The sequence below is a fragment of the Sorex fumeus genome, unplaced genomic scaffold, assembly GCF_029834395.1.
Source record: "Sorex fumeus unplaced genomic scaffold, SorFum_2.1 ptg000063l, whole genome shotgun sequence".
Taxonomy (NCBI): domain Eukaryota; kingdom Metazoa; phylum Chordata; class Mammalia; order Eulipotyphla; family Soricidae; genus Sorex; species Sorex fumeus.
The window spans coordinates 516,800-544,760 of NW_026606120.1; the positions used below are offsets into that span (position 1 = coordinate 516,800).

Genomic DNA, 27,961 nt, shown 5'->3' on the forward strand with positions numbered 1-27,961 from the left:
CCTCTTGGGAAAATAGAGCTATTTTACAATCTTATTAGTGGTAAGGTGAGGATAATCCTCATTTCAAGATCTAAAGCTTGGTGGGTTGTTGGGAGGAGACACAATCACTTGGGAGTGTTCACTACCAACAAATACAGGATAAGATGATTTTTTTTTAAAAACCAATGATTTCCTCCAGAGAACACACAGTAGTCCATGTGATTTGCTTTGACTAAATGCTGTTGGATTTTAGATTGTGAAAACACAGGTTTGCAGTAGTCTCAGGTGCTAGGAAAGGACTTTGCATTTCTGATTTGAGTGCAGGGCCTGTGGAGGCAAACTCAAGGTATCTAAGTGTACCTGATTCCTGATAGGGACTTTGGCTTTTGGGATTTTGTGATTAAACAAGGAATTGAGTGGAATTCAGTGGCTTGAACTGACAATGGACTAAATTTGGAGAATGGAGAATGCAAAGAAAAAAAATAATGCATGCTGAGAAACCATTTTAGACAGCGTTAGTATCTTGATATAAATTAACTTCCAATTATTCTACCTCTCCATCTGTAGGTCTGGCAATTTTTATATAATTATGTTTATGGTGAGTTTATTTGATTTAATGTACACAAGCTGGTAACTAGCATAGTTTAATCAGAATCCAATGGATTGAATCAGAAATTTTGTGGTTTTTTTTTCTTGGCTTTTTGGGTCATCCCCCGCGATGCACAGATTACTCCTGGCTTTGCACTCAAGCATTACTCCTGGTGGTGCTTGGGGGATGATATGGGATGCTGGGAATCGAACCTGGGTTCGTTGCGTGCAAGGCAAACACCCTTCCCAAGAGTTGCTCCAGCAACTCTTGTGTTCTTTTCAAAAAGATAATAATCCTTCATAAGACTCTGGCTGTGCAACTCTTTCTACTATGACAGAAATTGGGATCTCCTGTTGAGGAGAGAGAAGGGAAGGGAGGCCCAAGGAAATATCCTTGTCAGGAAAGGGACAAAATTAGCTGTAGACATTTGGTCGGTCCCTTGAACTGCAGCGCTCAGGTGGATCCTTCCTGGGATTCCTATGGAAAACAAATTTTCCGTCGAGGTCCCTTGTTCTAATTCCAGGGACCCAGACAGTCAGTGCTTCTGCCCTCTCTACTGAACTCACAGGTCCCAGGTCTGTCCCCAGACAAGCTTTGCCCCCACACCCCCACCCAGAGATGGCCCTAGACACCTTCTGGCAGGCCTGGAGTCAGGAAAGAGGCTCCGGGGCCCAGGGGTCTGTGGGTGCTCGGAAGCAGGTTCTGGCTGGTTTCAGGGGTTCGGATCTCATCCTCCTACCTGCGGCCGGGAGTGGCCCAGCTGGCCTTGTGTCCCTGGCGGTGGCCTCACTAGCGGTGATTCCCGCAGGGACTCTAGTGGAGCAGACGAAGGGCCAGTGCTACTTTACAACACAAATGGGATGCAGTGGGTGCTGACCGTGACCGGATACATCACCAACCGCGTGGAGACCGTGCGCTTCGACAGCTACGTGGGGGAGTTCATGGCGGCGAGCAAGGACGGGGAGCAGGACGCCGAGTACTGGAACTCACAGAAGAACTTCCTGGAGCAGAAGCTGGACGAGGTGGACACGGCTTGCAAAGAAAACGATGAGATATTCCTCTCCATGGCCTTGAGCCAGAAGGTGAGCTCAGGGAGCCGGCCGCGGGTATGAATCTCGGCAGGGGAGTCGGGCAGAGGGCGCATCCGGACCCTGCGCGGACCCGAGGGTGACAGCAGGAGCATGTCGGTGGGGAGAGGCAGGGACGGGGGCCCTTAGGGAACTCGCCTGGAACTTTCCCGCAGGGCGTCACGGAGCTGCCTCCCATTGTTCATCAATTTGGGCCCAGTAAAATCTCCTTTGTGAGACTTGTTGTTACTCTGTTTGGCATTTTGGCATATTAATACAAGCTTGCCAGGCTCTGCCGTGCGGGGGAGATACTCTCGGTAGCTTACCGGGCTCTCCGAGAGGGGAGAAGGAATCGAACTCGCGTGGACCATGTTGGCTGAGTACAAGACAAACGCCCTACCCGCTGTGCTATCCCTCTAACCCGGTCTGTTCTTAAAAACAGGAATTTATCTTGGAGGTGCTGTTACAGCAAGCGCACCACCAGAGGGCACTAGAGGGCGGAGCCGTAGGTTTTTCTAGGTTCCCTCCCCCACCCTGTCCTCCGAGAGTATTTTCTTCCCTATATTTCAGTGTTGATGGGTAAAAAATAATACTCTCTCAGGAGTCTTAAAATTTACAGATTAATCCTTGTTTCAACGCAGGTTCTCCTAACTTTTAGCAGAGTTTTCCCTCCTTTGCTTTCTTCTGCCTACATTCGAATGTTATACAGTCAATATATAATATATAAAGTCAATACATAAAGTCAATACTTTTCTCGCAAACGGTTGCCTATTTGTTACCGCAAATCTGTAAGGGAAAAATTTTTTAGAACTCTATATACCTGACTACAATTCTAATCAGACAAGGCAGCAGAACCGAAATTAGAGTGAAAGGCCAAATTTGAAATTATGCCATTCAGTTGGGGTGCTGAGATCGCCAGCTGCCTCTAACAGTGTAAGTCTTACTTACACTTCAACACTCACACCATGTTCTCAGTCACCAAAACAACCTCTGCAAAAATCTCAAAATAGAGTTTTACTGAAATCATTTATGATAATAATGTCTAACTGCAAAATAAGCAAGTCTGGTTTTTTGGATTAAATTACAAAGCTGTTCATGATGGGCCAGTTTTAGTCACACAATCTTCAAACACCCATTTCTCTACCAGTGTATATTTCCCACCACCTATATCCCACTATATCCCCAGGTTCTCTCCTGCCTCCTCCCCGATCCTTGTCCTGGGTCTCTAATGGCAGGCACTTTACTTCTCTCTCTCTCTCTCTCTCTCTCTCTCTCTCTCTCTCTCTCTCTCTCTCTCTCTCTCTCTCTCTCTCTGTTTGTCTCTCTTTCTCCCCACCTTTGGGCATTATGGTTTGCAGTACAGATACAGAAAGGTAATCGTCTTTGTTAGTTACCTATTTTCAGCACTCAGTTCCTATCCAGAGTGATAATTTCCAACTATCTTGGTCATAGTGGTCCCTTCTCCATCCAAACTCACTTCTCCCCCAACCAATCCTCCTGGCCCTTGTTTCTACTGCCCCTGGATATTACTCTCATATCCTGTTATGTCTGTTCCTCTCCTGAGTCATTTCACTCAACATGATACTCTGTGTGCATCCATTTATAAGCAAATTTTGTAACTTCACTTTTCCAAACATCTACATAATATTACATTGTTTGGATGTACCATAGTTTCTTTAAACAGTAATCTGTTCTCAGACACTTGGACACTCCTATTGTTTTCAGATTCTGGCTATTGTGAACAGTGCTGCAATGAATATAGTCATGCAGGTGTGCCTTTGGGCTCCTGGGGAGAAACTGTTGATTTGAGTAATGAAAGCTTTGTCACTCTAACTGCCTTTTGTAGGACCTCATGGGTCTTTGCCAACAGGTCTCTTTTTTTGCTCTGATTCAACGTGGGGTTGGGGAAGGAATAAGTAAAGGAGGAAAGCGTGTAAGGTGAACATATCAGACACAGTGACCTCAACTTGTGACATATTTCCCCTTACAAAATCGACAGTTAGTAGAGAATCATACTTAGTTTCTATAGAAACTGCTGAGCTTCTTCCTTCAGAAGAGGACACACATTGGTGGAATCTTTCTATGAAACTTGCAGTCAGAGATACAGCTTGGGTGTTAGGTATTAGAATTTTCCATACAGTGTTCACATATTGGTGCTACTTCCTGTGTGTAGTTAGAGATGATTGTATATTTGTGTAGAGAGGTAGTATAAAGGGTAGAGTGCTTGCCTTGCCTTGCACACTACTATCCTGGGTTCCAGTTCCAGTACCCCAAGTAATTCCTTGAGCTAAGCAGGGTGTGATCTCTGAGCAGCAAACTCAAAGTAAATTTTGAGAACTGCTGCGTATGTCCCACACACACAACAAGAAATAGAAACAAAAATGTGAAAGTAGCAACTAAAAGTGGAAATTAGCTACTATTGGTGTAAAAGTTGAATTTTAATTAGATTTATAAAAAAATTGAAGTCTTCATATCCTTCAGCCAGATAACAACTCTGCTTCCCACCATTCAGAACAGATCTGTTAGTTGCCATTTGATTTTTAGATAAATTGATCTTAATTCAGATGTCATGGGAAGTGAAGACCATGTGAGAAGGCTCTCAGCTTTCTCAATCTGATTTCTCTAAGGAGAGGAAAGAGGTTCCATTCGTAGGGGTGCACAGCGCTCATCACTCTCTCTTCTACAGGGCTCCTGCACTGACTCCTGATGATTTCCTGAAGGATTTTGATGGATACTTCTTTCTCCTCTTCTGTAATACCTGCCTGTAACTGCACATATTCCAGTTGCCTGCAAGTTTCTGTCTCTGAGATTGGAAACCTCTGACTCTATGACAGTCATTAGATCACTTCCTGTAATCTCTACAAGGAGAGCCTGGCTGTGAAGTTTCATCCTGCACTGACCCCAGAGCCTGTTTGTGCTGCAGCAATGAAGACAATGGCTTTTTCTTTCCCACTGTGTGTCCAATTGCTGTTAAAGAGAAGCAATTTAAACTATATACCAGGCTATAGAGATTTACAGAATTAAACACTATTATGAATAGTATAAATCATGAAATTTCTAATTTATGCTAATTAGATTTTAAATTGATATGACGTTATATTAGTTTTGGTTTATAACACTTATTTATGAGTGGATTTACAAGAAGGTAGTTCCAAAAAAGAAATTGCCAGTGGAAAAAAAATGTTTGCAGAGTTGATTGTTTATTCTCATTAGTCATTAGAGGAATAGAAGCAAAACATTCTGTGAAACACTACTCATGTCCTCCAGACAGGTGGAACATAAGACAATGTATGGGGATGTTGAGATAATACAAATGTTATGGCAAATGACTTGTAAATAGTCAACTCAGAACTGAACCCAGGTCCATATGTTCTCCTAAGCATCACAGGGTGTGGCTCTAGAGGCCTTTAAATTTATTTGTTTATTTATTTGCTTTTTGGGTTACACCCAGCGATGCTCAGGGGTTACTCCTGGCTTTGCAGTCAGGAATCACTCCTGGCAGTGCTCGGTGAGAACATATGGGATGCTGGGTTGGCCATATGCAAGGCAAACAGCCTACCCACTGTGCTATTGCTCCAGCCCCTCTAGAGGCCTTTAAAGACTGCTCTGTGGTTTGCAATCTCTGGATCCACATGTCGTGAGTGGTACCACATCCATTTGCCCTTGCACTGAATCTCCAGCTCTATCTGCTGAGATCATGAGATGGTACCCTGGATTCCTTGAGGACTCCAGTCCTCAAAATGAAACAAAAACTAACAAGAATTGAGTTCTTGTGTAAATGGATCATGAGAGTGTGCCCAGAGAAAAGTTATTTGAATGAGAGTTATTTGATAGAGAGGGGAGTACCAAGTAAAGGGTATTGGGAGGATCCTCCCAGGATGAGAGATACATGCTGAAAATAGACTATAGACCGAACACGATTGCCACTCAATGCCTCTTTTGTAAGCCACAGCACCCAAAAGGAGAGAGAGAACAAAAGGGAATGCCCTGCCACTGGGGTGGGGTGGGATGGTGGGGTGGGGGGGTGGGAGGGATAGTGGGAGCATTGGAGGTGGAAAATGGGCACTGGTGGAGGGATGTGTACTGGATCATTGTATAACTGAAATCCAAGCACAAAATTTGTAAGTCTACAACTGTACCTCATGGTGTTTCACTAATAAAAATAAAAAAGATCTTTATCATCATTCTCCTAGAAACGAGAAAACATTTCTTTAAGAATCATGGCTGAGGAGATACTTTCAAGGGCTAGAGTATATATTTTGTGTATGGGAGGCCCCTGTTTAATCCCCAGCACCACATTTTAGCCCAAGAATTACCAGGAGTGATCCCTACCCCGAGGTTAGAGTTTAATTTCATCAATAAACATTGAAAACTTCAAAAAATAAAATATACAAGTTTATTAACTATAATCACCCAGAAGCACATTATATAACAAGACTTATTTATTTCATAATCGGTAGTTCCCAACACCCACTAGGCTTCAAGAGCCCAAATTTTACAAAGATCCTTTCTATTCTGGTTCACAAATTGTCTTTTAAGACATTTTTCCAAACAGGAGCTCTAAATTATATCAACAACAGTTGGAGCTTTATTGGGACTAAGGATGTAACTATTTTGAGATAAACGTTTTATCTATTTAGTCTTTAAATATAGGTTAGTTCCAATAGTGTTAACTCTCATGGATTTTAGGACTGAAATCAAGCACCTTCACCACTAAAACATCCCAGAACCTCAATCCCTGCCCTGATATCACTTCTAACCCCCTTTCCTTCCACTGCCACTTCCCCAAATTCATCACTTCTCCCTCACTTCAACACCCCACATAGTTGGAGAATTTCAGTTTTGCAATCAAATGAGAATGTTTTCCATTCATTCTTTATCAATATTTTTTTGTTTCTGAGAAATATTTAATTTCTTCTTTAGGTCTTTTTTTTGAGAAAACACACACACACACACACACACACACACACATACACAGAGTGGATTTACAAGAAACCATGAAGTACATGCAAGTATCTGCAAAGTATGCATTGGAGATAGGCCCGTTTTGCAAAAAAGTGGGCTCAGATCTCTGCTTAACGCCATGTACAAAAGTAAGATAAAAGTGGATTAAAGACCTCAACATCAAACCAGAATCCATAAGGTACATTGAAGAAAAAGTTGGCAAAAACCTCCATGACATTGAAGCTAATGGTGTCTTCAGAGATGTCATGCCACTGGCCAAGCAAGTGAAAACAGAGATAGACAAATGGGACTATCTTAAACTAGAAGCTTCTGCACCTCAAAGGAAACCGTGACCAAAATACAAAGACATTCTACAGAATGGGAAAGACACATCTGACAAGGGGTTGATATCAAGGATTTACAAAGTACTGGTTGAACTCCACAAGAAGAAAACATCCAACCCCATCAAAAAATGGGGCGATGAAATGAATAGAAACTTTCTCAAAGAAGAAATCCGAATGGCTAAAAGGCACATGAGAAAATGCTCCACATCATTAATCACCAGGGAGATGCGGATCAAAAACACAACGAGACATCATTTCACACCACAGAGACTGGTGCACATCCACAAGAACAAAAGCAACCAGTGCTGGCGCAGATGTGGCGAGAAAGGAACCCTCCTTCACTATTGGTGGGAATGCCGACTGGTTCAGCCCTTTTGGAAAACAGTATGGACGATTCTCAAAAAATTAGAAATTGAGCTCCCATTTGACCCAGCAATACCACTCCTAGTAATATATCCCAGAGAGGCAAAAAATTATAGTCGAAGTGACATCTGCACTTGTTTCTTCATTGCAGCCAGAATCTGGAAAAAACCTGAGTGCCCAAGAACAGATGTCTGGTTAAAGAAACTTTGGTACATTTACACAATGGAGTACTAAGTAGCTGTTAGAAGAGATAAAGTCATAAAATTTACATACAAGTGGTACTACGTGGAAAGTATCATGTTAAGCGAAATAACTCAGAGAGAGAGGGATAGACATAGAAAGATTGCATTCATCTGGGGAACATAAAGTAACAAAATAGGAGACTGACACCCAAGAATGGCCCAGATTAGTACCAGGAATTTTGCTCCATGGCTTCCAGGCCAGCCACACATGCTAGGAGAAAAGGGAGCTCAGAGAAGGTAGCACCAAATAAAGGGTGTTGGGAAGATACTCTCAGGATGGGAGAAGCATGCTGAAAGTAGACTATAGACAAAATAGACCAAACATGATTGCCATTCACTGCCTCTTTTGCAAACCACAACACCCAATAGTAGAGAGAGATTAAAAGGGAATGCCCTGCCACAGAGGCAGGGTGGGATGAGGGGGAGGGGGGTGGGAGGGATACTTGGACCCGTGGTGGTGGGAAATGGGTACTGGTGGAGGGATGGGTATTTGATCATTGTATAACTGAAACCCAAGCACAAAAATTTGTAAGTCTACAACTATACCCATAGTATCTCACTAGTAAAAATATTTTAAAAAATAGGCCCGTTTAAAATACATTTTTTAACATTTTAAAAACAAATAATTAAGCAAAACTTTATATAAAAATGGAACTATCTAAGAAGGTAGTTCAAAAAGAAATTGCCAATGAAAAGTAAATATTTGCAGCTCTGGTTATTTATTCTCTACTATAATTATATACTATTAATTACTAGTAATTAGAGAAATACAAACAAAACATTCTATGAAAAACTACTCATGCCCTCCACGGAGGTGGAACAAAAAGCAAGGTATGGGGATGTTGAAATAATACAAGGGTTATGGCACATGACTTGCATGTAGTCAACTCAGGTCTGAATGTAGGTCCTTATGGCCTCCTAGGTATCATTGGGTGTGGCTTAGATTAAACACCGCTGATGTGTCCTGAAATCTCTAGGGCCACATGTCTTGAATGGTACCACATCCATGGCCCTTGCACTGAATCTCCAGTTCTGTCGGCTGTGATCATGATATTGTACCCTGGATTCTCTACGGTTTCTGCTGCTCAAAATGAAACTAAAACATCAAACACTGCCAAAATTGAGTTCTTGTGTAAATGAGTCATGAGTGTACACAGAGAAAAGCTATTTGAATAGCAGTTGGACACTAAAATTTAAAGTTGAACATAGGCATAGTAATAATTTGCAATCCTAGGGGTTCCAAACAATTCCAATATTAGTACAATTCAGATGAAAAATAGAGAATCAAAGCTTCAAGATATATAAAAAAAACACTGGCAGTAACTCAAAAGAGTATCCAGATTAGATGGGTAAGTACATAATTGTGCATCCAAAAAAATAATCCACAACACAATAAAAATAAGTGTACAACTGCTCTAAAAAAGATCTGTGAGCAGCCTCCTTACACATAATGTTAGAAAAAGAAGCAAGGAAATACACATTTATTTATGGGAGATTTAAAGAAGGATATCCTTATCTACGTTATAAATGACTACATTCACAGATTATACAAAGTTGACAAAAGCAAAACAAGATTAAGTGGGTCATAATGAACGTACTTCTGGGAAGTGCACATGGTGTTATGGTATCTTTTGATTCATAGTTATTCTGGACCCAGTTATTGACTATTTGATATTTCTAGTGTTTGTTAAACTTTATATATAAATGCTTGATATCATATCTCTATTATGCTACATTTCAAAGTAGTGTACAAAAGTGGGAATGTAAGGATCTGGAGAGATAGTACGGTGCTTACCCTGCATATGGTCTATCTGAATTCAGGAGTGACCCCTGAGTACAGGGTCAGGACTAGTAAGTTCTTAGCACTGCTAAGCATAGTACAGAAAATCAAAAACAAAAAAACCATGTAAGAAAAAAAATGAAATTTTCGTATTTAAGAAAATGAAGTGAGGAGGTTTGTGTAATGATGCCATATAGAATTTGGGATTTAGGGGATAGGAAATAATAGTTCTTCATATTGGTATCAATCATTCTATGGTCCTAATTATGATCTGGGCACTTTATGCAAACTAACTCAGAATTAGTGATAATCATTCCATGCATTTGTTCCCTACTTAGTTTGAAATAAAAATCTCATACTCCAAAAAGGCAGCTCAGATAGAGAAGGGAAACCAAATAAAGGGTGTTGGGAGGATCCTCCCTTTCAGCATGCGTCTCCCATCTCCCAAGATGGGAGATGCATGCTGAAAGTAGACTATAGACAAAACATGATCACCACACAATGCCTCTTTTGCAAACCACAGCACCCAAAATAGAGAGAGAACAAAAGGGAATGCCCTGCCACAGAGACAGGGTGGGACAGGGGTGGGGGATGGGGGGTGGGAGGGATACTGGAATCAGTGGTGGTGGAGAATGGGCACTGGTGGAGGGATGGGTGCTTGATCATTGTATAACTGAAACCCAAGCACAAAAATTTGTAAGTGTACAACTGTACCTCATGGTGCTTCACTAATAAAAAAAAACTCATACCCCGTAAAATTAACACTCTCACTCCTGGGGTAGCAAATTGTGATTTTCAGATAATGAAGCTACAGAGACCATTGCTGTCTAAATTTCTTGATCACTGACTCCAATAGTTGATGAGTATCATGTGACCCAGAAAATACCTTGGACTATGAATCTTTTTAATTTACTTTCTGAGACTTCTTAATACTTGTCCAATGGATTCACTGGCATTTGTCTTGCTCCTGGCAGAGAGAGAGGTACCTTTTCTTTTTCTTCCATCTCTGAGACCCAAAAGTGAAACTCTGTTTCCTACTCTGCAGAGTTTGGGAAAAAAGAAATATAGTCGAATTCTTCTCTATGGAAGGAAAAGTCTGGTTTTGGATAGAGACCTTTGAAGACTCTGTGTTATTTGGTTAGGGTGTAATGCACCTGGCCATAAGCCTCCAGAGACCTAGTCAATTCCTAGATCTGGGCTCTCTGAAGAGGCAGTGAGCTATGGAAGTTTTCATCATCATTAGAACGTCTATCACAAGTCCAGCTAATGTACAAAGGCTCCTGGGGATTTTCCCTCAAATTTGAAAAAGGCAAATATTATAAAAGGTTGGCAGTTAGCACAGTTTCCATCAATTAAGCCTGATTGTCAATCTGCTTAAGAAAAATGTAGGAATACTACAAGTTGATTTATTTGACAATTTATAGGGAAAAATGCCAGGCAATCCAACAAATTTTGTTCTCATTGTTTTCTGAATAAACTTTTAAAAATATAGGTCCCACTCTCAGGGCTTCATCTTGACAGTGCTGACCTGGTAGTTTGGGGCTCTGGCAGGGGTGGGGCAGGTTTGGGTGCCATCGAAGCCATACCTGGAGTTCCTAGGGGCCATCAAGTGTGTATCCAGTGTTGCTGGGGGACTTGAGTAGCCAAGGACCGAACTCACGGTCTCACACTAAGTTTTACCATCTGAAATACATCTCTGGGCCTCTGGCTAAATAGACCATTTGTTCATTAATATAGCACAGCGGGTAGGGCGTTCGCCTTACAAGCGGCCAACATGGTCGACCTGAGTTCGATTCCTCCGCCCCTCTCGGAGAGCCCGGCAAGCTACTGAGAGTATTCGATATGCCAGACACAGTAACAACAAAGTCTCCAATGGAGACGTTACTGGGCCCGCTCGAGCAAATCGATGATCAACGGGAGGGCCTTTTACTTTTTTACTTTTACTTTTATTTACATTTAAAATTTATCAATTACTCCATGGGTAGCTTGCCAGGCTCTGCCATGTGGGCGGGATACTCTTGGTAGTTTGCTGCGGTTTCCAAGAGGAACAGAGGCTTTTATAAGTGCAGGGGTGAGAAATACTGTGTCGCTCTTTTCCAGGATCTTTGTATTATATTCTCTGGATCTTGGTCATTGATGAGATTACATGGCCCTGGGGGGGTGGGGGAGTTTGTGGGTGTGGCTGCCAATTTACTGGGAAACGGGGAATGGGGGGTCTGGGTTAAGTATGCACAGCCCCTATCAGAGCAGGCTTGGAGGTCTCAGCCATGTGGTCTCTCACACCTTGGTTTTCTCTGCAGGTTCCTTCATGCGTGAGGTCATCAGAGTGTACGGAGAGTGGCCTTGAGCATGACTGTGGCTGGGTTCAGGAGATTTTTGGCTGCTGGGGTTCTGCTTGGGATGGGGAGGGAGACTCAACCCATCCCAATTGAGAGGTCCTGGTGAAGACACATTGGCACGGGTCAGGAGATTCGATATGCCAAAAAAAAAAAAAAAAAGGAACTATAAAGGGCTTCATTTCCCAGACCCTGAAAGAGCCTGTAATACAGTGGGAAGGACAAATAAGGAGAAGCTACGAAAATCTCATGAGAGGGATAAATGGAGACATTCCTGGCGTCCACTTGAGCAAATCAATGAAGAACAGGATGACAGTGATACAATGATACAGTGATTTGAGATTTATATTTTAATTGAAATATCATCGTTTACATGCTTCAAAGATCAGGGAGTGGTGATTCCAAGGGAAGCAGGACAGATATGGAGAGAATTTATAGAGAAATATGATATTTTCCCATGAAATTGTTAGGACCCACTTAGCCGGAGAACTGCCATGACAGGCTATGAGTAAGTTAGGCCTTTTTCAGGAACAAGAAAAGCAGAAAACCCAGATGCTTTTGTCAAATATTACATCCCCGAATTAAGATTAGCTCTCTGGAATGTAACTGTTAGGGACTGAGCTGGACGATGCGGGCCAAAAGAAAAGTATAAGAACTTACTGAATTTAGTGCTCAGGGTCCTTGTTGAAGCCCGCTGCATTGGGTAGACACTTGGACCCATGCTAGGTGGAAAATAAACCTCGCCATGCGAATTGCATTATCAGCTCTGTTCTCTGTCTTCGAGGGGTGATCGACTCCAGACTCTAACAGAATATATACACAAATACTTATATCCTTATGTATATAAAATTTTGTTGTTGTTGAGGCAACTGTTGGATATTCACCCTAAGTGTTTTAGGCTTCATCAGTGAATTACCCCTTTTTCCTCTCCTGGAGAAGCTTACCATGCTCTTGTTAGCATTGCTAATTTTGTTAAAGTTTATCTTTAACCTTTCCTTTGTATTTCTCCTCTCATTTTCTTAGTTCCTCAAGTCAGTCTTGGTTACTTATATGCCAAAACTTTCTGGTAATTCTGAACTCTGTTGCTTTTAAATTGAAGTTTCTGTATTTGTACCTGCTTTTCTTTTCCCCTTATATTTCCCTTTTGTCTTACTAAACAGCAATGTTCCTTAGTTAAACACAGAAAGACCATTAATGCTATGCTCCTAATTTTTGGGAGTTGGTTGACTCGAAATATATCTATTTCTGGGCATAATTACTTGGTCATAGTTACTTGACTCAGGCTTCAGTTGCTATAGTTCCTCACACCCAAAAGGGAGGTTCTGCCATGGGACTGGGATAAACCTGCGGGCGAGTGGTAAAGCTATCCTGGCATCAAAATGGGACATTCCAGAAAGCATAAAAGCATGGTCTTGATGCAAACTGTTATGACTTAAGAGACAGGACCCGCTTTGGGAAGCACAAGCTAAACTGGCCTGAGGACTTAGTCTGGAATTTTCTGTAAAAGCCTTGCTTGCTCTCAGCCCAGAGAACTAAGTCTTGTGATCTTTGGCACTTACTGTGTTTACCCAAATGAGTGCAAGAATTGATGACATATAACTAGAGGGAAAGAAAAAAGCATTATACATGTCCCTGGGAGACAGTGTCTTCTTGAGTTAATCTCCCCAAGAGAATTTCCTCCACAAATGTTTATCTGTGTAAATGATCATTCACACCTATGTCCTTACCAACCCTTGCCCCCTTTCAGATGTTCTATAAGTATGCTAGCAGCTCTGCAATAAATAGGCCATTTTCATCATAAGTCTGTGGTCATCTCTCTCTCACTGTCTCTGTCTCTTTGTTGGGGAGGCCTAGAGAGATGGAGAGACAGCTCTGGGCCACTGGTGAATACAAGTCTCAGCAGCAGCCCCTGCATTTTACTTTGTGAACTCACAGGCAACAATAGTTTTGAAGAGTGAAAAGATATTCATTTTAGGATTCAGATGTTATTTCCCCATCTCAACCATCAGATTGCCTCTATCCCTCCACCTCAGTCCATTGCCCCTTTTAGATGCAACCCCTGTCACTGTCCAACCCCTCCCTGCCAAATTGCCACCAGCTCAGAATGTCCTCTCTGGGAAGAGGCAGGGGTGCCTCTGCCATTCGTTCTTGTCTTAAAAGATTTCCACGTTTCCAAGGAATTTGGACTCATGTGGTGGGATATTTTAGATTTTGTTCTGATACTGTAGATTAGCAGTAACCACTCAATTTTATCTTATGTGGAGGAAATTGATTACACACTCAATTTTATCTTATCTGGAGGAAATTGATTACACTCTCAATTTTATCTTATCTGGAGGAAATTGATTATCCTCTGGGGAAGCAGGCAAGCTGGATGTACAAGTTGAGTTTTGAATCTTCACACCGCTTTCTATTTAAAAAAGGTTTTTTTGTAAGCATGTTCAGCAGTTCTTCATAACAGACAATATGAAATATATTATTTTGGTTGTTTTTTGTGACAGGGATTGGGGCTTGGGATGGAAACATCCTGAATTTGGTGGTGGGAAGGTGTAATATTGGTGGATTGGTGTTTGAATATTGAATGTAATCAAACATTGTGAACCAACTTATAAAATTAAAATTTTTTAAAAAGTAATGGGGAGTTTATGCCCAATTCAATCAGCTTAATCTATGCCTGAATAAATAGCAGTGATCCTACATTATATAAAAAACAAAAATAATAAAAAAATAAAAAGTATATGAAGTGATTTTGTTATTTACTCTGGTAATAAAATTATATTTTAGGTTCCTTGACATCGCTAATACATTCTTGAAGTTTTACTTAGTTACCAACTTTTTAGTGAACCTTTCATTAAACATATTTCTGACCACAATATGCCCTCCACCAACAGCCCTGCATGCCAATGTCCTGATTTCCTACCTTGTCTAGTTTATTACCAGACTCACTCTCTTCCTTACCCACTATGATTTCCTTAGCCAGGAACTTGAAAGGTCCTCAACAAATCTTTATTATACTCACAATTTATTTTCTTGACGCAATTTTAAAAACACGGATACATGCAATAATTCTTTTTATCTTCTACTTGTTCTGAGCTCCCAACTAGTCAGAAATGTCACACGACTCAATTAACTGGGACAGATTTGTCATTTTGGTGTTAGTCTCAACTACTAATGTTCAGTATTGACAATGTCCTATTGGTTCCTGCACCATACTCTTTCCTCCATTAAGCTGAGCAAAAACTAGGGCACAGATAGCATGTCTTTTTTATATTTGAATACATAAACCAGTTTACTGAACACCAAAAATGGTACATTCAATGTAAATTGCTATTCTTGAGGATCAAAAAGATTCTGGGGAAGATGATAGGCATGGAGGTAGCAGAAGTTATAAATATCAAAGTCAGCAGTGATGAGAGTGCACATTATGGCTTTTGGTTGCTTATCTCTGTGGTTCTTAAGGGTTCTTTCCTCCATAGAAGTATTAAAAATCATACTTCATAATCATGGAGGTAGAAGGATTCAAGCTGGATTAAAAATGAAAATATCTTTAGTGCAGAGATACAATACAGCAGATATGGCACTTGCCTTGCATGCTATTGACCTGGGTTTGACCAACACAGATATCACTTAGAGTGTACTGAGCACTCCTAGGAGGTATCCTTGAACTCAGAAACAGAAGCCAGCCCTGAGCACTGTTTGGTTTGGACAGGTATGGCCTACAAGTATTAGATTCAGTCTTGTTTATCAGTGGTCTCAGCACAGAACATTAATTTTGTTACTGATGAAGCTATAACATTTTATTAGCTTCAGAGAGTGTTTGAAGATATCAAAATCCTTATGCCTGATGAAATAAAATTTTAGATTTTTCAACACAAAATGCTGCCAAACTATGCCACATATCTGAATAAGCTGCAAATACTTTTCCGTAGACCTGAGCAGGATCATCGTATATGAATATGTGCAGGTATTTATATTGTGTCAGGCAAGAGAAACAACTAACATAGAAGAGGAATAACTTTTCTCTACCCACAAAGAAGTCACAGAGATCTTAATGAACTCAAAAAAAAAAAAAAAAGAGAAAGATTTGCCAGTTTAGGACTCACCCCAGAGGAACCTAGCCAGGTGGGTTTTGTTTGTTTTGTTAAAACTGATTTTTTTCTTTTAAGAGTTACTAAAAAATGTGAGTACTGAAACCCTATTTGCCTTCTGTCTCCATAGATTCTTTCTTTAAGGACGATGCAGGTCAATTTTCTAAATAAAACACTTTATGAACATTGCCATTATTTATTTCCTTCCAATTGAAAGCCAATGGGTAAAGTAATATTATGTGTGTCCACCAAATAGTGCCACTTCAATCATGCTATTGGTTAAAGATCCTGTGATAAAGTGGTGTGAGGGATAGTTGATTTATGCAGTTATTAGGAAGTGTTATACCAGAGTCTGTGATAAGAAAGGCATCCTGTAAAGCATGTCTGCCTAGAGACAAATGAGGTGCTTTAACTGCAGCGCTGATTGGTTCCTCCAATAGTATTCTCCAATCATATGGTGCTTGACAGCCTTCATAGGTCTTTTAATTCTTTGAAATTGGTACATTTTCATTAGTTCTGAGCTGTATTGACTAAAATAAGCTTTTCTTTTGTTCTCAGATTGTGTGTTGGAAGATGTCTCTAAATGTACCGAGAGGCCTGAGGATAGTAGCTGTGATGGTGATTCTAGTGGTGTGGAGCACTCTGGTGACTGAAGGCGGAGACACTCCAAGTAAGTGCAGACCCTATTTGGGGGAAAGGCGATGAGGGCCTTGATGAGGGTTTGAGTGGGGGAATCTTTGATCTTAGGAAATAATCTTTATTCACAAATATCCTCTTTGGAGAAGAGAGCTGCTTTACACTCTTATTTTAAAGGTAAGGTGAGGACAATCCTCATTTCAAGATTTAAATCTAGGGGTGTTGTTGGGGAGACAGAACCACTTGGGAGTGTTCACTACTAGCAAATACAGGATGAGTTCTTTATAAACCAATGATTTTCTCCAGAGAATACACAGGAGGACATATGATTTTTGGGATCCCCTTGTACCTTGCTTGGACTAAACAGTGTGGGATTTTAAGTTGGGAAAACACAAGGTTGCAGTAGTCTCCGGTGCTGTGGAAAGGGGCTTTGTATTTCTGACTTGTGCCAGAGCCTATGGAGGCAAACTCAAGCTATCCGAGTGTACTTGACAGCTGATAGGGACTTTGGACGTTTTGGGGATTGAGTGGTCAAACAGGGGATTGGGCGGGATTCACAGATTTGAACTGTCAACGGACTAAATTTGGAGAAAGGAGAATGCCTAGAAGGAAAATAATACATGCTGAGAAACCATTTTAGACAGCATTATTATCTTGATATGAATCAGCTTCCAATTTTTCTAACTCTTCATGTGTAGGTCTGGCATTTTTTTTATACAATTATGCTTATGGTGAGTTTATTCGAATTAATCTACACAAGCTGGTAATTAGCATAGTTTAATCGAAATCCAATTGATCTAGTGAGAAATCTTGTGTTCTTTCCAAAAAAAAAAAATAATCCTTCCTAAGACTGGATGTGCACCCCTTTCCACTCTGTCAGAAGTCAGTGGACCTCTGGCTGAGGAGAGAGATGCGAAGGGAGAGAGGCGAAGGGAGACACTTTGCCAGGAATGAAGGAAAAACTCTTTTTTTTTTTCCAATTAAATCTCTACATTTATTCAGGTGGATTTTGTGTCTTTTTTTAATTTATTATTATTTTTTATTATTATTAGTGAAACACCATGAGGTACAGTTGTAGATTTACAATTTTTTGTGCTTGGATTTCGGTCATACCATGATCAGATACCCATCCCTCCTCCAGTGCCCATTTTCCACCACCAGGATAATATCCCTCCCCCCATCCCCCCTATCCCCCCCTGCCACTGTGGCAGGGCATTCCCTTTTGTTCTCTCTCTCCTTTTGGGTGTTGTGATCAGCAAAAGAGGCATTGAGTGGGAAACATGTTCAGTCCAGTCTACTTTCAACTTGCATCTCCCCTCCTGGGAGGATCCTCCAAACACCCTCCATTTGGTGATCCCTTCTCCATCTGAACTGTCCTTTTCCCTAGAATACCCGGCTGGCCTCTAAGCTATGGAGTAATCCTCCTGGTGTTGATCTCAGCTATTCTTGGGTATTAATCTCATATTTTGTTATTTTATATCCCCCAGATGAATGTAATCTTTCTATGTCTATCCCTCTCTTTCTGACTCATTTCGCTTAGCATGATACTTGAAGGAAAAACTCTTATCAGGAAAGGGACAAGATTATTTTTAGACATTTCTGGTCATTCCCTTGAACTGCCGCGCTCAGGTGGATTCTGAGTCTCAGGTTCCTGGGACTCCTTAGGGAAAACGAATTTTCCACGCAAGGTCCGTTTTTCTAACTCCAGGGCCCCAGACTGTCAGGGCTTCTGCCCTCCTTACTGAACTCGCAGGTTCCAGGACTGTCCCCAGACAAGCTTCCCCCACAGCGGCCATTCAAGGACGGCCCTAGACACCTTCAGGCAGGCCTGGAGTCAGGAAGGAGGCGTCGGGGGCGCAGGGGTCTGAGGGTGCTCGGGAGCGGGTTCCGGTCCGGGCGGGCTCTGGGGCTCGGGCTGGGTTCAGGGGTTCGGATCCCATCCGCCTACCTGCGGCCCGGAGTGGTCCGCCGGCCCGGGTATCCCTGGCGGCGTGTTGAAGCGCTGTCAACCCGCAGGGACTGTCGTGGAGCAGATTAAGGGCCTGTGCTACTACATCAACGGGACGCAGCTGGTGCGGCTCGTGCAAAGATACATCACCAACCGCGTGGAGACCGTGCGCTTCGACAGCGACGTGGGGGAGTACGTGGCGGTGACCACGGACGGGGAGCAGGACGCCGAGCTCTGGAACTCACAGAAGGACTCACTGGAGCAGAAGCGGGCCGAGACGGACACGGTGTGCAGACACAACTATGAGATATTCCTCTCCACCGCCTTGAGCCAGCGAGGTGAGCGCAGGGCGCGGCCGCGGGCGCGAGTCTCGGCCGGGGAGTCGGGCGGGGGGCGCAGCCGGACCCCGCGCGGACCCCAGGGTGACCGGCAGGAGCGTGTCCGCGGGGAGAGGCGGGGACGGGGCGCTCGGGGGACTCGCTGCCGCAGCCTGGAACCTTCCGCAGGGCGCCCGCAGCTGCCCCGCCCTGACGCTGCTCTTGGGCAGAAACAGTTTTGATACTCGGGCCAATCCCTCACCGAGTCTTGAAACCCTGAGGACATAAAATCATTAGTTCCTTCCGCCATCTATGGCGGAGACAAAATCTCCCCAGAGCCAAATTACCGGAAACCGCTGTATGGTCTGTTCTTAAAAACAGGAATTTATCTCGGAGGTGCTGTTACAGCAAGCCCACCACCAGAGGGCAGCAGAGGGCGGAGCCCACCAGCGTCCCTAGGTTCCCTCCCCTCCGCCCTTCCTCAGAGAATTTTCTTCCCTGTATTTCGGTGTTGTTGGGTAAATAATAATACTCTCTCCGGAGTTTTAAAATTTACATATTAATTTTTGTTTTCAAAGGTTTTCTTTAATATTTCTGGTTCCAATTAGAATTTATTTTATTTGGACATATACTGTAATAATGGGCTGGAGATAGAGCACAGTGGATAGGGCATTTGCCTTGCACACAGTTGACCCGGGTTCAATTCCTCTGCCCCTCTCGGAGAGCCCGGAAAGCTACCAAAAGTAACCCGCTCGCATGGCAGAGCCTGGAAAGCTGCCCGAGGTGTATTCAATATGCCCAAAACAATAACAACAAGTCTGACAATGGAGACGTTACTGGTGCCCGCTCAAGCAAATGGATGAACAACAGGAGGACAGTATTTTCAGTGCAGGTCCTCCTAACTTTTAGCAGACTTTTCCCTGCTTTCTTCTGACTACATCCTAATGTTATAAAGTACGTAAATATTTATTTCTATAATATAAAAGTTAATATTTTTCTCACAAATGGTTGCCTTTTTTTACCCCTAATCTGTAAAGAAAACAATATTTTAGAAATCCATATACCTGACTACAATTCTAGTCAGACAAGGAAGCAGAACCAAAATTGGAGTGAAAGGCCTAGTTTAAAATTCTGCCATTCGGTTGGGGTGCTGAGATCACTAGCTGCCTCTAACAGTGTTTTCACGCTCACATCATGTTCTCAGTAACCAAACAAACCTCCGTAAAAATCTCAAAATATAGTTATTGAAAACATTCATGATGATAATGTCTGACTGCAAATTAAGCAAGTCTGTTTTTTTAGATTGAATTACCATGAGATACAAAGCTGTTCATGATGAGCCAGTTTTAGTCATACAATCTTCCAACACCCATCTCTGTACCAGTGGATACTTCCCACCACCCATATCCCCAGTTTCTCTCCTGCCTCCTGCCCTACCCCTGCTCTGAGTCTCTAATGGCAGGCACTTTACTTCTCTCTCTCTCTCTCTCTCTCTCTCTCTCTCTCTCTCTCTCTCTCTCTCTGTGTGTCTCTGTCTCTCCCCACCTAAGGGCATTATGATTTGCAGTACAGATACAGAGAGGTTATCATCTTTGTTGCTTTACCTATTTTTAGCACACAGTTCTTATCCAGAATGGTAAATTCTGACTATTTTTGTCATAGTGGTCCCTTCTCTATCCCAACTCTCTTCTCCCCCAGCACTCCAGGAAGGCTTCCAACCAATCCTCCTGGCCCTTGTTTCTACTGAACCTGGGTATTAGTCTCATATTCTTTTTTTCTTTTTTTTGTGTCCCACAAATTAATTCAATCATTCTATGTTTGTCCCTCTCCTGACTCATTTCACTCAACATGATACTCTCCGTGTGCATCCATTTATTTTTTATTTATTTTTTTAGAGACATATGTTTATTTTCATTAGTAAGAATGAAGTATAAGGTTTCTTTTTCAAACCTTTATTTATTTATTTATTTTTAAATTTTTATTAGTGAAACACCATGAGGTACAGTTGGAGACTTACAAATTTTTGTGCTTGGGTCTCAGTTATACACCGTGTGCATCCATTTATAAGCAAATTTCATAACTTCACTTTTTCAAACATGTGCATGTTACATTGATTGGATGTACCATAGTTTCTTTAAACAGTCATCTGTTCTCAGACACTGGAACATTCCTGTTGTTTCCATATTCTGGCTATTGTGAACAGTGCTGCAATGAATAAAGTAATACAGATGTGCTTTTGGGCTCCTGAGGTATATTCCCAGTAGTGTTGCTGGACAATATGAAAGCTCCAAGTTCTAGCTTTTTGAGAAATGCCCATGTTGTTTTCTAAAAGGATGAACCAGTCGACATTCCCACCAATAGCGAAGGAAACTCTCTTTTTCCCCACATCCATGCCAGCACTGGTTGCTCTTGTTGTTCGTTTGCTATATGCCAGTCTCTGGTGTGAGATGATATCTCATTGTTTTGATTTGCATCCCCTGATGATTAGGGATGTAGGGATGTAGGAACCTTTTTCATGTGTCTTTTGGTCTTTTGAGTTCTTTGAGGAGGTTGCTGTTCATTTTTCTTCCCAGTTTTTGATGGCATTTGATGGTTTTTTCTTGTAAAGTTTTACCAGTGCCTCATATATCTTAGAAATTAGCCCTTCATCAGATAGATAATGGTTAAATAATTTTTCTCATTCTGTGAACTGTCTTTGTATCTTACTCACCATTTCTTTTGAGGTGCAGAGCTTCTTAGTTGAAAGTAGTCCCATTTGTTTATCTTTGCTTCCATTGCTTGTTCAGTGATGTTTCATCCTTGAAGATTCCTCCAGCATCAATGTCATAGTGAGTTTTGGCCATATTTCCCTCCAGGTATGTTATGGATTCAGGTCTGATATTGAGGTGTTTAATCCACTTTGATCTGACTTTTGTGCCTGGCATTAGAAAGAGGTCTGAGTTTACTGTATTCCTTTTTTTCTTTATTTTTCTTTTTGCTTGAAGCTGCCCAGTTTTCTCAGAACCACTTGTTGAGGTGGCGTTCCTTGCTCCCCTTCATATTTCTTGCTGCTGTATCAAAGATTGGGTAATTAGATATTTGAGGATCTATGTCAGGATATTTAACTCTGTTCCATTGGTCTGCGGGTCTCTTTCTATTCCAATATCGTGCTGTTTTAATTACATCTGCTTTGAAGTACAGTTTGAATTTGGGGAAGGTGATGACTCCCGTTTTCTATTCCCCAAGGATTGATTTTGCTTTTTGTGGGGTTTATGTTCCATATGAAAAATAAGTAATTCTTTAAAAAAAGGAAAATAAGAAATCTTAAGAGTACATAGGTAATCAGCTATTTAATTAAACGCATATGAATGTTAAGAGAACATGCTAAGATGAAATGAAAGAACATAAGATATTAAAATAAATAAAATGTACGTGAAATATTAACTCATTCTATACAAAAGAATAACTGTAGCACTGTAGCACTGTCCTCCCTTTGTTCATTGATTTGCCTGAGCGGGTCTAGCCATCCATCATAGACTTGTTACTGTGTTTGGCAGATTGAATACGTCATGGGTAGCTTGCTTGCCAGGCTTTTCTGTGCAGGTGAGATACTCTCGGTAGCTGGCCGGGCTCTCTGAGAGGGGCGGAGGAATTGAATTAGCTCAGCCGGACCAGCTGTGTGCAAGGCAAATGCCCTGCCACTGTGCTGTGGATAAAGGATAAGACAGTACAATGAAAGGAGTTTGGCATTACCAAAAATAGTAATAAGAAAAGGTAGAGTGGCAGAAATGTGATATTTTGTCAGCATTTGAGGTTTCAAGGTTCCTTTTTTTTCCTTAAACATTTGTAAGCTTTCTTATTTCTTTTTTTCCTTTCTTTTTATCAAGATGCCTAGCTCTTTGCTATATTTTATTTATTTTTTTAATTGAATATCTGTGAGCTACAGTTACAAAACTTTCATGTTTGAGTTTCAGTCATACAAAGATTGAACACCCATCCCTGCACTAGTGTACATTTCCTACCACCACTGTCCCCAGTATCCCTCGTGCCCCCACATCCCACACCTCCCCTACCTCTATGGCAGACTATTTCCCTCTTAATCTCTCTATACTTATGGGTATTATGGTTTTCAATACAGAGACTGAGAGGCTATCATGTGTGGTCCTTTATCTACTTTCACCAGGTGAAACTCAGGGGTGGCTAGTGATTCTGTGCTCAGGAATGAGTCCTGGTGGACCTCGTGGTACCATATGGGATGTTGGGGATGAAATCCCAGATGGGCACATGCTAAGCAAATACCCTATCTGATGAACAATCACTTCAGCCCCCAAAGTATAAGGTAAAGGCCCTCCCGTTGATCGTCGATTTGCTCGAGCGGGCCCAGTAACGTCTCCATTGGAGACTTTGTTGTTACTGTGTCTGGCATATCCAATACTCTCGGTAGCTTGCCGGGCTCTCTGAGTGGGGGGGAGGAATCGAACTCGGGTCGGCCATGTTGGCTGCGTGCAAGGCAGACGCCCTACCTGCTGTGCTATCGCTCCAGCCCCCAAAGTATAACCTTTTGAAATAGCTTTCCTGTTTCTTTTTCCAGATTGTGAATGCTCTTACTTGTTTTTGAGTTCCCAGTGCTTATCAAATTTGTTGTTACTGTGTTTGGCATATCGAATATGTCATGGGGAGCTTGCCAGGCTCTGCCGTGTGGGCAAGATACTCTCGGTAGCTTGCCGGGCTCTCTGAGAGGGGCGGAGGAATCGAACTCAGGTCGGCCATATTGGCTGCGTGCAAGGCAAACGCCCTATTGCTGTGCTATCGCTCCAGCCCCTATTTCAGAGACCCATAAAGAAATCTCGAAAGTGACCAAAAACTGCAGTTAATCTTTGCTGAACAGACTGGAGTAAATGGGAAGGGGGTCGAGTCCTCCCGACCCTGGAAAAGCAGAGCCCCTAGCAGCTGCTTGCTCCCACAAACCAAAATCGTCACCATATCTGGGCCTGATTCCACCATCTCAGGACGGATTTCACGGACATATAATCTGCTAAAAAAGTGGGTATTCGGGTTTTGTGACTGAAATCTCCAGGCTTTCTCAGAGTTGACATGGGCTACTTCCCCCCACTTCCCAATACCCCTGGAAGCACTGACAGTCATCCCCATAAACCAACTCCAGAACCCCCATGTAAGCACTATTACTGGCTTTGCTTCAGAGATCCAGATATAAATCTCGAAAGACTTCAAAAGTCTCAGTTAATCTCAGACCCGTGCATGGCTGAACAGACTGGAGTAACTCAGAGAGGGGAAGGTCAGCCTGGTACCTGCCCAAGCTGAGCCCTCAGCAGCTATTTTCTTCTGCAATCCAAAATCATAGTCATACCCCTGACCTGACTCTACAGTCTCAGGATGGAACTCACCGAGACGTAATCTGCTGATGGGTATGCAGTTGTTGTGACTGAAACCTTCAGGCTGTCTCAAGGTCCGGATGGGTTAACCCCCCACTCTGAACAAACAGGATGACCTCTTAGTAGCTGAATAGAAAACCATAATGCAAAAAAGGAAAAATAGATAGAGTCAGAAGGAGAGTGCCATAGATGGAAGCTGGAGGGGGGGGTGAGGTTTGGGGGTTGGTGGGAGGGAAAGAGGGGACATTGGTTGTGGGAAATGTGCACTGGTGGAGGAATGGGTGCTGGATTATTGTATGACTGAAACCTGACTATGAACAGCTTTGTAATAGTCAAGGTCAAAGATAATCAATTTTAAAATTTTTTTAAAAATAATTTGTAGTTCATCCCTCCTTCACTCAGCTTAATCAATGACTAAATAAATAGTACTACTCCTATATTAAAAAAAGAGAAATGTCTATTCAAATTTAAAAACTGGTTTGTCTTTCCATTAAAACATTATGTAGTTTGAGGGATTTAGCTTTATACTTCTCCATATAATACTAACCACTTTGTACCTATTCTTATTTCTTGGTTTATATCACTATTCCTGGGATAATGAGAGGGTTGAAAGTCTCATAGCAGCCGGTGAAAATCAAAATTGCTATTGTCTTCTCTACTTGGAGGAGCACTGGGACCAGCAGAGCATTGTGTTATGTCCTATTTCACACTAGTTATGAGAAATGGTCCTGATGGAAGGGAAAAGAAGTTAATGTTTATCATAAAATATTTTCATATGACCTATATAGTTAGGATAGAGCACTGTTCTCTCATTGTTCATCGAGTTGCTTGAGCGTGCCCAGTAACGTCTCCATTGTGAGACTGATTGTTACTGTGTTTGGCATATCAAATACGTCACGGGTAGATTGCCAGACTTTGCCGTGCTGGCGAAATATTCTTGGTAATTTGCCTGGCTCTCTGAGGGGGGCAGAGGAATCAAACCTCGGACGACTGGTTGGCTGCGTGCAAGGCAAGTGCCCTATCAATGTGCTATTGTGAAATATACCTTTTAAAAGTGTTGAATATTTTTTAGCTTTTAATAGCAACCTAGTAACTCACTATTGGCACTGTAAGCTAACTGATGTATTTATTCAAGCTAACAAATTGACTAAGCTTGGATCCTAATCAAAGATCTGGAACCTAGGGATCTTTTCACTTTGTTACCAAGGAAGGACTCAACCCCTTGGAATGATTAGATGCCTGGTGTCTATCTCAGTATGTGTTTTTATGTCTGTTGCTTTTCTCAGCGAAACCTAAAGTGACCGTCTACCCAAGCAAGACAGAGGCTTTAAACCACCACAACCTGCTGGTCTGTTTGGTGACAGACTTCTACCCAGGTCAAGTGAATGTTCGGTGGTTCCGGAACGAGCAGGAGGAGACAGCTGGCGTTGTATCCACCCCACTTATTAGTAATGGGGACTGGAGTTTCCAGATCATAGTGATGCTGGAAATGACCCCCCAGCGTGGAGATGTCTACACCTGCCAAGTGGAGCACCCTGTGCTCGAGACCCCCATCACCGTGGAGTGGAGTAAGGGACAGTTTGTTTCTGGTTACTATGGGTCTCTCAAGTCAGTTGACAGAGCTTCTCTGAGCCTAGTTTATTTTATTCTTTATTTTTTTTGTATGAAACTTTGTTTAAAGCTTATTTATAATTTACAAACTAGTTCACAAATGCTAGTTGCGCTTTCTGTATCATTGGTTTCAGTCACTGAGCTCAATGGGCTTATATGGATTTTCCCCATGTAATTTTTTGTGCTCCTACGGGGATGTCAGTTCTGTGAAGTTTAGACATGTTACATGGTAAGAAGCAGTATGCTTCAGCTTTGGAACTTCCAGTGTCTCATGGCATCTTCCAAGATCATATGTGAAGCTGGGCTGTTTCTCTGGTGGTAGTGTGAACTGCATATGAATGGCTGGAGTGCTGGGCTTTGGCATGGTGGGGACACTCTCTGCCCCCATCCCCTTTAAGGCTCTAGAGATCTTGCACCACAGGGACGTAGGCCACCCTGGAATAAGTCAGCTGCCAGTGTGTGTGTGAGGTCAGTCACAAAGTTGGACCTTTTGTCTGGTGGTAGTGGGAGCATATGTCGATATTTTATTTCAGACATCATTCGTGAGCTGGATGGAAACTACAGAAAACTTGATTACAAGAGCATCAAAATAATTCTGATGTGATTTTCTTTCCAGGTATTAGGGATATTACTCCACTTATTGTGGTCCCAGAACCCAGCTCTGATAACTCTGAAACATTGACTATTAGAGCTTGTAACTGGGGCCTTAGGGTAAAGGTACATCAGGGAGCTAGAATCCATTCCCCACTTCCCTCTTCTCTCACCAGCTCACTATGTCTAAGAATCTATTAGTGGGTCTTTCCACCTTGTAGGGATGGTACAAATGAAAAACAAGGTTTTTCTGACACCTCCTGTTTGGTACTCAAGTTAGAGTTTAGATCTTCAACTAAGGAACTCATGAGTTGTGGAGCAAATGCTGACACTCAGACTTTGTTCCCAAGGAGCCCAGTCTGATTCTGCCCGGAACAAGATGCTGAGCGGCATTGGAGGATTTGTGTTGGGGTTGATCTTCCTTGGATTGGGCCTCTTCATCCATTACAAGAACAAGAAAGGTAAATCCATCTGGGAAAATGAGGAAAATAAGCTATGCATCAATCTCTCTGGAGACTCTCTCTCCAGATTAGCCTTTTTCCTCCTGATCCTAAAAGGAAGGAGGTCATGGTGCTGGTGAAATGAGTCAGAACAACCTTGCTGGAGACTTTGGAGTCTGATTTGAATAGTTAATGGTAGCCGTGTAACATGTAGAGAATGTTCTAGGACTTTCCCATTCTCTGTAGTCTCAGTGGCTTCTTTCTAAAAACTTTTAATTAGGCTCAGAGCTTATTACCTTCCCTCAATTAGAGGTGTGGTATATGTATTTATGTAAGCTACACAGTCAATTAAGCTTGGATTGGGACTGGGGCCTCCTCCACCCAGATCCCCCATCTTCCAGTATGTAGGTATTACACCCACCAACTCCACCGCTCCCTCCCCCCCCCCCCAGCACGCAGTGTAATCATCCCATCAATGGACAAGACCCAGAGACTATAAAACCCTGCTCCCAGAAGTGCACCTGGCAGGCTACCAAAAGTATCCTGCCCACATGGCAGTGTCTGGCAAACTCTCTGTGGCATATTCAATATGCCAAAAAACAATAACAATGATGGGTCTCATTCTCCTGACCCTGACCCTGAAAGAGCCTCGAATGTGGTACTTAAAATCTCAGGGCTAGGACGAAAGAGACTTTACTGGGGCCTGCTGGAGGCAATCCTGAACAACAGGATGACAGTGATACAGTGATACTGTAATCAGGAGATTTCCATAACAACAAATAAAGTGGAAACTGCTTGTCAAGGTGACAGGCTACTGGGAGGGGGGAACCTGGGAACATTGTTGGAGGGAAGTGATTCTGGTGGTTGAATTGGTGAGGGAACATGATATGCCTGAAAGTATACTATAAAAAACTTTGTATAATCGTAACGTAATAATAAAACAAAGAAAAGGAAAGAAAAAGAAGAAGGTTGGAATGTTGACTTCTAGTGGCAGTTTTATTCCTTGGATGGGGATGGGGTGGAGGATTTAGTTTCTGGTAATGAAGGTCTTGTAGCAGATGGCTAGGGAAGAAGTAAAATCCAGTTGTGTTCCAAATGTCTCTTCTGGTTAGGGTAAATGAAAAACTGTCTATTTGAGTAATGAAACCTTCGTCTCTCTAACTTCCTTTCATAGGACCTCACGGAACTTTGCCAACAGGTACTTTTTTTTTTTTTTGCTCTGATTCAACGTGGGGTTTGGGGAAGGAATAAGTAAAGGAGGAAAGGGTGTGAGGTGAACATATCCAGACACAGGGGTCTCAATTTGTGACACAT

General features: G+C 42.2%; 3 protein-coding genes across 6 annotated transcripts in view; 2 read left to right on the forward strand and 1 right to left on the reverse strand.

Annotated features, from left to right (window-relative positions):
* The window catches only part of LOC130035299 (rano class II histocompatibility antigen, A beta chain-like), a 375,487-nt gene that overhangs the window by 346,471 nt on the left and 1,055 nt on the right, over positions 1 to 27,961 (forward strand). Inside the window, exon 6 of one of the 4 annotated variants that reach the window (XM_056126909.1) lies at positions 4,322 to 4,360. The exons of the other annotated variants lie outside the window; for them this stretch is intronic. Coding sequence (XP_055982884.1) covers positions 4,322 to 4,335 — 14 coding nt within the window. The 3' untranslated portion in view covers positions 4,336 to 4,360. Of the gene's footprint in view, positions 1 to 4,321; positions 4,361 to 27,961 lie in introns of those variants that run through there. 4 annotated transcript variants of the gene reach the window in all.
* The window catches only part of LOC130035302 (HLA class II histocompatibility antigen, DQ alpha 1 chain-like), a 76,892-nt gene that overhangs the window by 16,168 nt on the left and 32,763 nt on the right, over positions 1 to 27,961 (reverse strand). The gene's annotated exons all lie outside the window — the stretch shown is intronic.
* LOC130035807 (HLA class II histocompatibility antigen, DQ beta 1 chain-like) lies at positions 16,263 to 27,898 on the forward strand. The gene is made up of 5 exons (XM_056127723.1): positions 16,263 to 16,402; positions 18,385 to 18,654; positions 25,292 to 25,573; positions 26,558 to 26,668; positions 27,822 to 27,898. The coding sequence occupies exons 1-5, from the start codon at positions 16,306 to 16,308 to the stop codon at positions 27,896 to 27,898; spliced, it is 837 nt and encodes a 278-aa protein (XP_055983698.1). The 5' UTR covers positions 16,263 to 16,305.